Source organism: Sinohyriopsis cumingii, chromosome 7 (genome assembly GCF_028554795.1).
Source record: "Sinohyriopsis cumingii isolate HCF-2022 chromosome 7, ASM2855479v2, whole genome shotgun sequence".
NCBI lineage: Eukaryota > Metazoa > Mollusca > Bivalvia > Unionida > Unionidae > Sinohyriopsis > Sinohyriopsis cumingii.
In genome coordinates, this window is record NC_142967.1 from 40875589 (window position 1) to 40890867 (window position 15279).

General features: G+C 34.9%; 1 protein-coding gene across 1 annotated transcript in view; it reads left to right on the plus strand.

Annotated features, from left to right (window-relative positions):
* Nucleotides 1–15279, plus strand: part of LOC149795087 (protein RRP5 homolog) — a 135652-nt gene that overhangs the window by 84425 nt on the left and 35948 nt on the right. The window contains exons 24-26 of the mRNA XM_089964797.1: nucleotides 3778–3891; nucleotides 5921–5988; nucleotides 9602–9736. Of these exons, the coding sequence (XP_089820923.1) occupies nucleotides 3778–3891; nucleotides 5921–5988; nucleotides 9602–9736 (317 nt within the window). The remainder of the gene's footprint in view (nucleotides 1–3777; nucleotides 3892–5920; nucleotides 5989–9601; nucleotides 9737–15279) is intronic.

Genomic DNA, 15279 nt, shown 5'->3' on the forward strand with positions numbered 1-15279 from the left:
CCTGAAGTATTTGTTATATTGTTGCACTGAATTAAAAGCTTGCCTCCTTTGTATTATCATGTTAATTATGTCTTTTGAATCAAATAAAATAGGTGAAATAAAAGTTAAAAGGCACAAAAATCCTACAAACTTACAATCTAGAGGCCCCGGTCGTATGTCAGGTGAACTCGCTTCATTTGATCAATCGAACACTTAGAAATGTTATTGTGTATGTAACATAAACTACCTTAAATTAACAGACTCTTTCATAACTGTGATCAAAGATAACAAGGCAGTCAAGCAAAATGAACACTGCATAAAATAAAGAGTTTGATTTCACAGATATGGACCATTGTGGGCAAGCAAGTTTAAGGGAATTCTTGAACTGGCCTAAGAGATATCCTCAAGGATGATAAGAAGTTTCATTATTAATTCCAATTAATTAATTCACGACATCAATATTGTACTAATTGAGCAATACAAAAATTTAGTTTCAATGTAGACGATTTTTTTACACATACATGTGACGGTTGTTGAAACCAGTTGGAACAATCTTTCATATGTTGAAAATAAATGTTTTTTAAACTGAATAACGAACAACTTCATTAGAAAAAGTGCATTATTAAAAATTATTATCAACATGATTGTAAAATGAGGATTCAGTCAATAAACAGCCCAGTCCCCTAACATCGCTCACCCCCACCCCCTGGTTTTCTTGTTGTCAAAGCGTTTTCTTTCTAAATTTTTGGAGGTCCATCGGTAACTCATACCTCGCTTGTAGTGCGGTCTATGTTTGTGGACCCCATTGTGTGCAAGTTATCGAGGAAGAGGTGTACAAGGAATAAATTATGACGAGGCTAAAACTATTCATTTCTTGACACATCCATAGGCTTCCCACGCTACCAGGAAATCGGAAAAAAGTTGGGAGATTTGACCATTTTTTCCCAACTGTGAAAAGTTCTTGAATTTTGCAAATATTGATGACAATTGGGGAAAGACCCTGGGAATTTTCCGTAACTAAACTGATCGTGAGTTAAATTTATTGAGTTCCAACCAGAATATTTGGAGGGTGCAGTATGGATCATTTGGTTGCTTGCAACAAACATATATGATGAGGGAATCCAAATGCTCAGTGGATTAGATTCGTCTAGCAGACTTTCATTTTCAAACTCAGCTTGATATCCATATCTTTCGTTACATAGAAGGTATTAAAACAAGTCTAGCATCATGCGATGCCAACATGGTTGTGGCAAAGCATAGCTGCTTACCGGCTGGCCGAGCAAACTTAAATGTTGTTAGATTTAGTGATACATGCATGCAATCGATATGAAAATTACTTATTTACTCAGAAATTGTGAGTATTAAAATCGCTATGTCTATAATCTGCTGAAAGACAAGATAAAACTATGGCGTTGATGAAATGTTACCTGGTACTCATGATTTGCATTGCTAGTTGCATTAGTACACGAATTTAACAACCCACATTTTCAAATGTTATAGAGATAAAAATAGAAAACTATTAAATGAAAGTTGTATGCTGGTTGTAATAAAAATACAAAAATGAAAGAACACAAAATTCTCCATATTTATATATTCCAAGAACAACTTCTGAAGTTTTGTTGTATCATGTGACTGCCATGTTGATATGTGCTGTCTGATTGATAAATCAGACTGGCCAGATTGCTGGTTTTTACAAAAAGTATCTGACTTTCATTTGATATAATTGAATTTCAGTACAACACCATTAAAAAGGAGTTTTATGTTGATATCACATGACTTTTTGACTTCCGATATCACCGTGTTTGTGAAGTCATATGACTAGTAATGCAAATGGTGAGTACAGGGTCAGTTTTCATCTATACTGTAGTTTCATCCAGTTTGTCAGTGGATTAAAGACATAACATTTATAATACTTGCCATTTCTGAGAAAATGATTCATTTTCCTATTGATTTCATGCAGGTATGAGTCGATATAACATAAGTTTAAATTTGCTAGGCTCAGTGGTAAATGATTACCATATGTTGCTAAGCACGGTGGCAGAAAATTCCAAATTTTCGATATGCAATTGCAGTGACCCCACACCCCAACATAAATGTCCAAATAAGAAAAATGGGGTGGGGATATTCAGAGGAAACCCAGATTAGAAAATGCACCGCTATTCGTTTTAAGCCCAAGTTGTAGTCCAAATTGTTGAATCTTGGAGCTGACATGAGAAATTGTCATTCCTTGTATTATATATTAAAAAACTATATGAGCCTTGTATCAATACTGGCTTGGAGACTGGTTTAACAAATTACAAGAAGACAAGTTGATTTTACAGAAAATTTAGTCCTTGTTTATGCAACAGTATATCATTTTGAAGGTCTTTTGTTAAAATTTAAATCAACCAGTTTGAAAATATTTTTTAAATGATGGATTTTTTTCACCAGATCATCTTAAGGAGATTATGTTGTTTGAAAAATCTAGTTTGGGATTTTATTGGCTCAGATAAATTTAGGGTTAAACTCTTTTGTTACAAGACAAGATTTTAATTATTTGCATTTAGTATTTTTTATATATACTGTAATAGCAAATGAAAAGCAAATGTTTACTTTTTATAAGATGCATATATATATATATATATATATATATATATATATATATATATATATATATATATATATATATATATATATTTGCTATAGAATTCTTTAGAATTAAAGGTTTGAAAGTAAACAAAACTAATTTATGTTCATTATGTTGTTCCCACTTGGAAATATAATGCAGGTCAGCAAAAGAATGTTAGAATTTTTATTCTGTACATTGAAATGACTTTACATGCCAGTTTATAGGAATATAATCAAACTTGTTTTGTGTGATACATTTTATGGTTTTGTACACGATCATCTTTTCTAACTTAGATGTTTGGAGAGTTTTGAAAGAGAAACATCTTAAGATTTAGAAAATGCATGTTTTACAATCTAAAATGTTCTTTTATTCGATTCAGTAATGGTCATATGTGAACCTTGAAAAAATTAATTTCATCCTGGAAAAACCCTGGAAATGACCTGGAAATATGTCTTTAGAAAAGCATGGGAACCATGCATCCAATCACCCTAGTGACCATGAGTTCGTGGTCAAAATCAAAGAACATTTGCATTAAAGTTTTGGTCAAATTGATTTTAATATGCTTATGTTTCCTAAAACCTGTTGATGTATTTTGTTAATACTTGGAAGGAACAGAAGCAAAGACGATTCATTGTGATATGCTTCCTCCCTTTTGACCTTTGGATCAAGGTATCATTAGTAACATTTTTGTTAAAAATAATTTGATTTGCTTATATTACTTTAACCAGTGGTTCTTAACCTTTTTGGGCAGCAACACTTGTTAGGTTTGTGGTGTTAGCCTGGTGACCCATCAAATGCTGAAAAGAACCAGATGGGCAGGAAATTTCAAATTGATCCAGGTGACCCTCTCAAAGCAGCATGGTGACCCAATTTTGGGTCATGACCCATGGGTTAAGAACCACTGATCTAAACCTTTGTTTGATTCTGTTCATACTTAATGAAAGTTAAACAATTCAATCTATGACATGCACAGTCAGCCTTATGGCCTTGGAGCCAAGGTCACATTTCACAGCAATGCTTCAAATCTGGGGTGTTCATACAGACCCTGACCTTATTGTTTATTGAAGTAATTCGTCAGTTAAGAAAGTAAGACATGGTTTGTGAATCTCCCAATTCTCCAGAGCCTTAGGAAGAAATTGGAATCCTAGATTTACTTGCATGCCTCAACTTGCCATTGTTTCCATTTCCAGATTAAGGAGGGACAAGGATTGAAATCTGAGGTGCTTGTTATCAAGGATGACTTCATCTTAGTCATTCTGAGAGGTCATGGTGCTGGTCAGTTGGCTTACCTCCCATCCAGAAGGGTTTGTATAGTTCTTATATTGTTGGGACATACTAACAGAAAATGTACTTTGTATGCTTTTAGGTGAATAATAAATTTGTTGCTTGCATTCAGCTAGCTGTCATCTGATTCTGTGACATCTGTGAGAGTATGTTTAAATTCTTTAATGGTTTCTATTACCAATAGAAAGATCTTCTGCCAGACTTTGTAGAAGTAAGACTGTAGAGACATCTCTCCCATTATCCATTTCTTGACAATGTTTCAGCAACCATTTGAGCCTAAATTAAAAAGAAAGTTCAAATGGATAGTATTTAACATCACTTTGTAAACAGATGCCTTTGTTTTGAAGCATGTCTCAATCAACCAGTCAAAATGTCCATGCATGTGAGAAATATGGTATCTCAACAGTATCTCATTAGCACCACAATATAAGATCTAAGATAATCTCATCAGCCAATGAGGTCACTTTTACAATTTTAGGGAATGCCCAGAGCCTTCATCTCATCAGCACACTAACATATGATCTCACATTATCTCATCAGCCAATGAGATCACTTTTACAATTTTAGGGAATGCCCAGAGCTTTCATCTCATCAGCACAGTAACGTATGATCTCACATTATCTCATCAGCCATTGAGATCACTTTTACAATTTTGGGTAAAATCTCGTTCCAGCATTATAAGAAAAATGTTATTTTTATACCAGATTCTTGATTGGCAGAGGTTGGCAGGAGTCACATAAAAATCTCACCAAGACTTTGCAGTTATTGCTTGTGGATTTATTGCATTAGGAAACCTCAGTTGAGTTCATTTTTTTACTTGTTCTTTCATATATATCTGCTTGCTTCAGTATTTATTTCATTCTGAATCCCAGTCTTACCATAGTATCATTTCAAAAGAATATGTGTGGGTACGTGGGAAAGCCTGCCAGTAGCTTCTCGTGGGTCGGTGGTTCTTCCCTGGGTTTTCCAGGGTTCTTCCTCCACCAGTTATACTGGCCACCATGTATAGTCTATCTTGTGCTGAGAAATGGCGTTAAACCCTACAACAACAACAACAACAACAACAGAAGAATATGTTGACATGGCTTGATATGAAGAGAAATTGAATCTGTACATTTATCTGTTCCATTTTTTTTATTTATTCCTCATACAAGTTAATAAATCCTTTCCATACTTAAATTGCATGTTACAAAATAACACTTTCTGATGTTGCAAATGACACTACAGCATCATGGAAGGGAAATTGTTTATCCAAGACATCTAAGTGTAATTCTTGCATCCAATTGGTTTTCAAATCCATTTTGCCTCTAAATTGGCAATTGTTGGATTAAATATTATCTTTCATTCTGTGATAAAGAGAATCCAAAAATCATGGTTCATTCTCAGTGTAATTTTTAAAAGTAGTTACTTTTTCTCAAACTGCTTGGAAAAGATAGTAAGTTTTCAACTTCTGTTTTGAATGAATTTAATTTGAATTGAGTTATGTGGAATCCTATGTTTCTTCCTAAAGTATGGATGAAATGTAGGATACAGCTGATTTAGTGTTTTCTTTTAAATCTTGATATTAATTTTTGGATTAGTGATTGAATCTACAGATTTAACAGTCATTTGATTAAATTTATTGCATCTTAAAACTTTAGCCTTGGATGCCAGAGGTCATGGTTTTGAACCCCTGCCAAATCAGATCAAAGACTTATAAAAATGGTACTAGTAGCTGCCTTGCCTAGTGCTTAGCATTAAGAGGTTAGTGTTAGGACTTTTCAGCCTGTTGTCTGGATAATGTGACTGGATGGTACATGATGCTACATGTCTGTGGCATGATGCCTCAGCGCTGGACTTGATTATAAACTAGCACAGTACGGACATCATAGCGATGTGACTATGATAAAAATCCAAAAAAATACCACCTTATCCATGTTTTCTTAATAAAGGCATAGCAGAGGAAATATTGATAATAGAATAATTGCAGTAAGAGAAGAAAAAAGTTTTGTTTCTTTTGATGGCACTTATAAAAATTTGTTAGCCGTGCATTTTGTTTTTGTTTTGCAGCATCTGGATGATGTTTTGGAACGTCATCAGTTTGAAGTAGGCCAAGTGAATCCACTTATCATAAAGGAGTAAGTACATTGAATCTTGGATCGTTTTGACAGCATCAGAGTATTTGAATGGTAAATAAGCAGATAACAGCCAATTTAGTGCTTGCCCAAAAAATACACAATGGCGACTATCTTGTGCAACTGATATATAATATTGAAAGATATGAAGAATCCTATTTAGACTAACTGTTGAATATCTTACATGCATAGTGCAGTGAATATTCACTTTGACTAAATGTTGAATATCTTACATGCATGGTGCAGTGAATATTCACTTTGACTAAATGTTGAATATCTTACATGCATGTTGCAGTGAATGTTCACTTTGACTAAATGTTGAATATCTTACATGCATGGTGCAGTGAATATTCACTTTGACTAAATGTTGAATATCTTACATGCATGGTGCAGTGAATATTCACTTTGACTAAATGTTGAATATCTTACATGCATGGTGCAGTGAATATTCACTTTGACTAAATGTTGAATATCTTACCTGCATGGTGCAGTGAATACTCACTTTGACTAAATGTTGAATATCTTACATGCATGGTGCAGTGAATAGGCACTTTGACTAAATGTTGAATATCTTACATGCATAGTGCAGTGAATAGGCACTTTGACTAAATGTTGAATATCTTACATGCATAGGGCAGTGAATAGGCACTTTGACTAAATGTTGAATATCTCATGCATAATGCAATGAATAGGCACTTTTACAAAATTTTGAATATCTTACATGCATAGTGCAATGAATATGTGCTTTGACTAAATGTTGAATATCTCATGCATATTGCAGTGAATAGGCACTTTGACTAAATGTTGAATATCTTATGCCTAATGCAGTGTATGTGCACTTTGGCTAAATGTTGAATATCTTACATGCATAGTGCAGTGAATATGCACTTTGACTGAATTTTGATTATTTTCAGAGCTGCCAATCATCATGATTTTAGTGAGAATTTCACCACCCTTCATAGCTATACTTGGATTCACTCTGCATATAAAAATATCACAAATTCCAAATTTCTTAATTGGCTTATAAAATAACTATTCCATAAAGTGCTAATTGCAAAATCAGCTGTGATGCTGATACTGGTTCCATGTTGCTAGTTGTAATATTAGTAGAACTATATACAATTCATATGGTTTGCCCTGTAGGTTATTTTAACTGCAAACAATGCTGGCTATTTTAGGAATAAATGAGTGTAGCATTTGTGAGATATTGAAAGATTATTATGTATCATACTTTACCAATATTTGCTTGATTGCATATTTTTTGCACATGTGCCACAACCACTGATTAGAAGAACCAATCACATGATGATGCACATGTCTGAATTTTTGTTTCTGCAGCATGGATATTATGTAGTATTGGATTTTGATAAATGTGAATGAATTTGTTCCATTTGGTTCAATTTTAAACCTTTTTATCTGTTCATCTGGCAATTTTATTAAGATCTTGGAACTAAATTCTATATTCTTTTTAGGATTTTTGTTCTTTTTACTATCACTGTAATAACATGATTTTTTACGTATTTCCCCCATATCACATCTTCTAGATTAATATCCTACTGTAATTAAACTACAGTTAAAATGTCTTTACCACCATGGAAAAGAAACATAGTCCCCAAAAACTGCAGTTTGGTTTTCAATACATAAACTACAGGCCATGCATTCTGCCATCGAAGAAGGATCTACCTCATGCTTTTTGCGCATAGTGTGCCTCAAATGTTAGCATTGGACACGATGGCAGAGATGATGTGAAGAAGCACATTGCTAGCAAAAAGCACATAGATATTGGTAAAATTAAAAGAATCCAGCATACTTTAAGCCATCAACTGAAGACCTGCAAGCTACCAGTGTTGAAGAATTGTGTTTGGGAATTTTCTTGTTAAACATAACTTTTATGTTGGAGATCATGCTAGCAATTTGTCCAGAAATGTTCTCAGATGCTAAGATTGCTTCCAAATTATCTGTGGAAAAACCAGATGTGCTGCAATAATGAAAGCAATGTTGAAGAAAGCCACAGAAAACTTGGTGCTTCACATGAAAATATCTTCAAACTGTTTTGAAAACAATTTTAGTATAGACCAATTGAGGAAGTTCAAGTCTGTCACAGCATAAGCACAAGTGAAGTTTATGCATATCAGTAAATAGGACTACAAGTATATTTGTACAAGTATATAGTGTAAAGAATGATGTGTTTCATTTTGGAATTTTCATATAATACAGTACTGACTATCAAAGTGGATGGAGATAGTGGCATATTTTTCATTAATTTCAAAAGTCACTAATTGGTATACCTGTTTTCACTAAATGTGAGCATGGATGGCTGGCAGCTCTGCATCTTAAATGCATGATGTTGTGAATAGACACTTTACTGAATGTCAGATTTCTTACATGCCTAATGCAGTGAATAGACACTTACTAAATGTCAGATTTCTTACATGCCTAATGCAGTGAATAGACACTATTAGTAAATGTCAGATTTCTTACATGCCTAATGCATTGAATAGACACTATTACTATAGTAAAACTATACAGATCAAGCTGTGGGTCCCAAGTTGTTGAGTGGTTTAAAACACTCACCATTACAGATCACTGCCATCTCACCCCTGTCTGCATGGGTTTGAGTCTCAGGCTTGGTCACTGTTGGTACGTGAGCAAGCTTGCCAGTAGCTTCTCGTGGGTCAGTGGTTCTTTGGGTGGTTTTCCCTAGTTCATCCTCCACCATTTATAGTAGCCGCCATGTATAGCCTATCTTTTGCTGAAAATGGCATTAAACACTATTACAACAAAAACAACAACTACAACAGAGCATGCTTGCATATTTATTTACTCATCTTAAATTGATTATAAATTGTTGTTTCAAAATATAACACAAGTTTTGTTTGACCAAAGTCTGTTCAGTCCTGATTATTGAATACTCTGCACCTTTACTGTCATCAAGAAACTTCTAGACAGTAATTATCAGTCATTATGGATTTTTACAATGGTGGCCAGGTACTGAATTGGGTTAAGAAAAGAGTATGTTGAGTCTAATAGGCACAATATAGGTAGTACAGATTTGTTTATCAATATGCATAGCTTTCATTGTGACATCAAAGGGTATGACATTCAATCTGGCATGTACCAGATCACACCTTTAGGTTGATCTTTTACAAAAATGTCCATGATTTTGCCATATGTGCTTCTCAAGGCCTGTAAGTAATGACTTTCAAAGGAACATGATGTATGAGGATCCAAATAAAAAATAAATGCCATTTAAAGATATGTATCTTACATACATAGTGCAGTGAATAGGCACTTTTAATGCACCAGAGAGACTCGTAGGTCTGTTATGGTCATGTTCAGATATATTTTTTGCTTTTTTCCATTTTTAAATTCCCACTGCATTCAGTTTGGGACATCAACTTGTGCATCATAAAACTAGTTATATAATTCTGATGTATGTATTTATTCAGATACTGATTGTCTGAGTAGAATATAAAAGACATGCTTTGTTGCTTGCTATATGTACTTTTTTAATATTTTCTAAAAATTGCTGTAATAAAGATGTTTTTCATGTCATCTTTTTTGTCATCCTGGAATTATTCATAATAATATGTTGATATTTTTTGTCCTCTTCCAGAGTAAGGGACGATCTAGTGCTGGCTTCATTAAAGATTCATGAAGAGAAGGAAGCAGATGATGGAGATGTCATTATTAAAAGTCAACATGAAATAGAAGAAAGGAAGATCAAAATAGGAGATATTGTCACAGCCAAGTAAGTGTTACAGGCTGGTATTGTCACAATCAAGTAAGTGTTACAGGCTGGTATTGTCACAATCAAGTAAGTGTTACAGGCTGGTATTTTTACAATCAAGTAAGTGTTACAGGCTGGTATTTTTACAATGAAGTAAGTGTTACCAATTGCTGTTGTCACAATCAAGTAAGTGTTACCAATTGCTGTTGTCACAATCAAGTAAGTGTTACAGGTGGTATTGTCACATTCCTGTAAGTGTTACAGGCTAGCATTGTCAGTATTGCAGGCAGGTACTGTCAGTTTTACAGGCTGGTATTGCCACATTATTATGGACTGGTACTGCCAGTGTGTTATAGGCTGGTACTTTCACAAAGTTACAGGTTGGTACTGTTACAGTTTTACAACCTGGTATTATAAGTCTCACAGGCTGATATTGTCTCATTGTAACAGGCAGGTACTGTCATATTGTTACAGCCTGGTATTGTTAGTCTTACAGGCTGGTATTGGCACTGTATTACATCCTGGTATAGTCAGTCTTACAGTCTGGTATTGTCACAGTGTTACATCCTGGTATAGTCAGTCTTACAGTCTGGTATTGTCACAGTGTTACATCCTGGTATAGTCAAACTTACAGTCTGTTATTGTCACAGTGTTACATCCTGGTATAGTCAGTCTCAGAAGATGGTACTGTCAATATTACATGTTGAATTGCAATATAAAAGTTAACCTCAGAATTTACACAGTGTGAAAATTTTCATATTTCTTGAAAATGTAGCAAGAAAACAAAAGTCTTTCTTTTTTTGAATATTGAAAGCTACAGATTTAATGATTTGAGAATTACATCTTAGGAAATCAAAATGCAGCCATAAATAGGTGCATTATTGAATTCATTAAAAAAATAATGATGCAAAAATAGGATGATTTACAGTGACATATTTTGTCTCACCATGATAAATATCACCAAAGACCTAAAGACTATAAAGTCAAATTATGTCTCCCTTGAGCAGACATGATTTTTCTCCATTTTAAGATGGAATTCTGCCTTTTTCCTGACTTGAATCCAATTTTTCTTGATATAGTCCATTTTTTATACCATCTCCGATATGGTTTTTTGAAAACGGTATGTTTGGTCCCATTCTGCAATGACTGGCATTTTTTACCTCTGTTCTACGCTAATTTTGGTTGGAAGAGTTTGTTACTGTACCTACAAAAGTAGCTGCATATGGAAAAATTGAAGCTCAGAAGGCATCTGGAAAAAGTGCAATTAATTACTATAAGAAGAAAGATTTCTTACATGAGAGATCAGATGTAGCTCTCTGTCAGAATATATGCACTGCATGTCGCCAATACAAGCACCAGCTCGAGAGGAAAAAGGCTGTCATTGAGAAGGAAAAGAAACGATTGCACATTGAGCCAAAAAAGTCAGTCAAAAAAGAAGGCTAAACAAATTTTTGCCAAAGCCGCAAAAAGAGCTCGATATCAACAGGCTGTGTCCATTGGAGAAAAAGACAAGTGAATGTATGTGATTATTTGTATATAGTTGATGTACTTGGGTGTTCATTTTACAAATTTTGTTATGAAAAGAGAGAAGTATAATATATTTGCTGCAAAAATTGTGAAATTATTGTCTCCTAATTATGATGTGAACACTGACGTGCACATGAAATAACTTAAGCACCAATAGTATTGGAGAACGAATTCATGCGATAATTGTTGTTGTTGTGGGGTTTAACGCCATTTTTCAGCACACGATAGGCTGTACATGGTGGCCAGTATTAATGGTGGAGGAGGAACCCGGGAAAACCCTGGAAAGAACCACCGACCCACGAGAAGCTACTGGCAAGCTTTCTCACATACCCACATTGGCTGAATCCAAGACTCAAACCGCTGCAGAAGGTGAGATGGCAGTGATCCATAATGAAGAGCGCTTTAGACCACTCGGTCATGTGACAATAAATATTGTAAAATTATTCAAGTTGAAAATTTTTGGTAAGTTTGTTTCTTTTTCAAATGATTATTTTGTTGTATATTGTCATCACAAGTTGCACCAGGAGCAGTTTTTTATGATTGTAAAATGCATTTTCGGGCCCTCTCAAGACCCCTTTGGGGGAGGACCCCCATTTTAAGTTTCATTTTTTTTTTTGAATACCAAAATCATGTCTGCTGGAGTTAAAATTCACAACAGACCTAAAGTATTATAGTTACCTTTTGTCTTAAGTGAAATAAATTGCACCAAAGGCCTAAAAGTCATAATGTCATCTTTATCTTCTCAAGATAAATATCACCAAAGGTATATAAAGGACACCTGTCACATCTGACACCCTCACTCACATATAAAGGAAACCTATTTTAGCAGACACTCCATCCCCATGTAAAGGATACCCATCTAGGGTTAGGAAATATTCTGTATGAGTTGCTCATCCATGTCCTCATTTTACTCGACACCATACACTTCACTACACTGCTTATGCTTTTACTAAAGAAAAAAGTGCAAGCTTGGGACTAAAATATGTCAAAGTCATGAAATATATGTTCTAATACAGGGTTCCTTAGATAAACATTTAATAAGACAGATATCACATCATGAGTTAACTATGCGAGAAGTCAAGAGATGGAGAATGTCAAAATTTATGATTTTTGTATGGTCAGATGTTGTTTGTGCTTTTCCCAGATCATCAGTACTTTTTAGACTGCATGACTTTATTAATACCCTGTCACATCAAAGTAAAAGATGCCAGCATATATTTATATCAATTACTTCTCACAGGATTAAAGTCAGTAACATGCATTTAAAAAAGGAATTCCAACCACCACATTTCATAGTAAATGATCTATTCTGGTACAACCTGCATTATAGAAAGCTACACACAAGTGCCATAAAATGGAAGATTGTTGATGCTAGCTACATACAAGTGCCATAAAATGGATGATTATTGATGCTACACACGAGTGCCATAAAATGGAAGATTGTTGATGCTACACACAAGTGCCATAAAATGGAAGATTGTTGATGCTACACACAAGTACCATTAAATGGAAGATTATTGATGCTACACGAGTGCCATAAAATGGAAGATTGTTGATGCTACACACAAGTGCAATAAAATGGAAGATTATTGATGCTACACACGAGTGCCATAAAATGGAAGATTATTGATGCTACACACAAGTGCCATAAAATGGAAGATTGTTAATGCTACACACAAGTGCCGTAAAATGGAAGATTGTTAATGCTACATACAAGTGCCATAAAATGGATGATTATTGATGCTACACACAAGTGCCATAAAATGGAATATTGTTGATGCTACACACAAGTGCCATAAAATGGAAGATTGTTGATGCTACACACAAATACCATTAAATGGAAGATTATTGATGCTACACATGAGTGCCATAAAATGGAAGATTGTTGATGCTACACACAAGTGCAATAAAATGGAAGATTGTTGATGCTACACACAAGTGCCATAAAATGGAAGATTATTGATGCTACACACGAGTGCCATAAAATGGAAGATTGTTGATGCTACATACAAGTGCCATAAAATTTAAGATTATTGATGCTACACACAAGTGCCATAAAATGGAAGATTATTGATGCTACACACAAGTGTCATAAAATGGAAGATTCTTGATGCTACACACAAGTGCCATGAAATGGAAGATTGTTGATGCTACACACAAGTGCCATAAAATGGAAGATTATTGATGCTACACACAAGTGCCATAAAATGGAAGATTATTGATGCTACACACATGTGCCATAAAATGGAAGATTGTTGATGCTACACACAAGTGCCATAAAATGGAAGATTGTTGATGCTACACACAAGTGCCATAAAATGGAATATTGTTGATGCTACACACAAGTGCCATAAACATGAAGATTGTTGATTTGCCAAAAGATGGAGAACATTTCTAGGTCACTAACCAACTAGATTTTGACAGATTTTATCTTGACATTATCAGCTTCTGATATTTTACTACAGCATGTATTGTGTAAATGAGAGTTGTAATCCACTGAAACACCTAAATTACCCATTTTATACGTAAGTTGACAAGATTTTCTTGTGAAAAGTAATTACATGCTTTTAGAAATATCTGCGGACAATTTATCAATTCAGCTTGAGTCTTGAAACTACTGATGTGATGTGATGTGATTTTGATTTTTAACGTAGCTTTAACAATTTTTCAGTCATATCGCTACGATGTCTGCAGTGTGGCAGTTTATAGTGATGTCTAGCACTTGGGCATCATGCCGCAGACATGTAGCATGATGTCCCACCCAGTCACATTATCCTGACACCAGGCTGACCAGTCCTAACACTAACCTGTTAATGCTGAATGCTGAGCGAGGCAGCTGTTAGTACCATTGTTGTAAGTCTTTGGTATGACTCGGCCGGGGATCGAACCCAGGACCTCCCACATCCGAGGTAGACGCTCTAACCATGAAACTACTGGTGATCTGTGGCAACTATAAAATTGCCTGGTTAGATGAAAAATCACACAAAATATGACATGTTCCATCTCTTAACTACTAAATGGTCTGACTCCAAGGATTTGTAATGGCTTTTTAAAAGGGAATCTTTCTACTCATCAGAATGATGCCTAAATTACTGAAAAGTGTCACAAACATAGCAAACACTATTAAGAAATCGAAGGCTAAGTATGAAACTGCAACTTATTAATAATGTGAATGCATTTTATTATCAAGCTTGCATTGGTAAATGTGTAAAAATATGAAGTAATCTTTATGCAACATGTTCTAGACTGACAACAAGTAGCCAGATTAATCTTAAGTTAGTTATAAGTGACGCATACCAAATATTGAACAATATTGAACATTAGCACTTGAATAGGGTAGAAATTGCATTCAAATTTATTATCAAGGTGACATTCTGAATGTACAGTTACAAAGACATTGCAGTGTTTTACTTGGTCTAGACAGTTTGTACACAGGATGAGTGGACAGGTACTTTTCCTGAACCCTGTGGAGATGCAACCTAAAAGATACCCGTTGTTGCTGACACTCCAACCCCTAAATAAAGGATACTTTTTCTGCAGAAAACCCTACCCCCTGAAAAAAAAGAAAGCCTGTTGTAGCAGATGCTCCAACCCTTATATACAGGATACTTTTGTTGCAGATGCCCCAATCCCCATATAAAGGATACATGTTGTACCAGATGCCCCAGTTCCCATATAAAGGATACATGTTGTACCAGATGCTCCAGGTCCCATATAAAGGATACATGTTGTTTCAGCATATAGACCCAGCCTCAAATAAAGGTTACATGTTGTTGCAGATGCTCCAGTCCCCATATAAAGGATACATGTTGTACCAGATGCCCCAGTTCCCATATAAAGGATACATGTTGTACCAGATGTTCCAGGTCCCATATAAAGGATACATGTTGTTTCAGCATATAGACCCAGCCTCATATAAAGGTTACATGTTTCAGCATATAGACCCAGCCTCATATAAAGGTTACTTGTTGTTGCAGATGGTCCAACCCCCATATAAAGGATACCTGTTGTAACAGATGCCTTAACTTCCATATAAA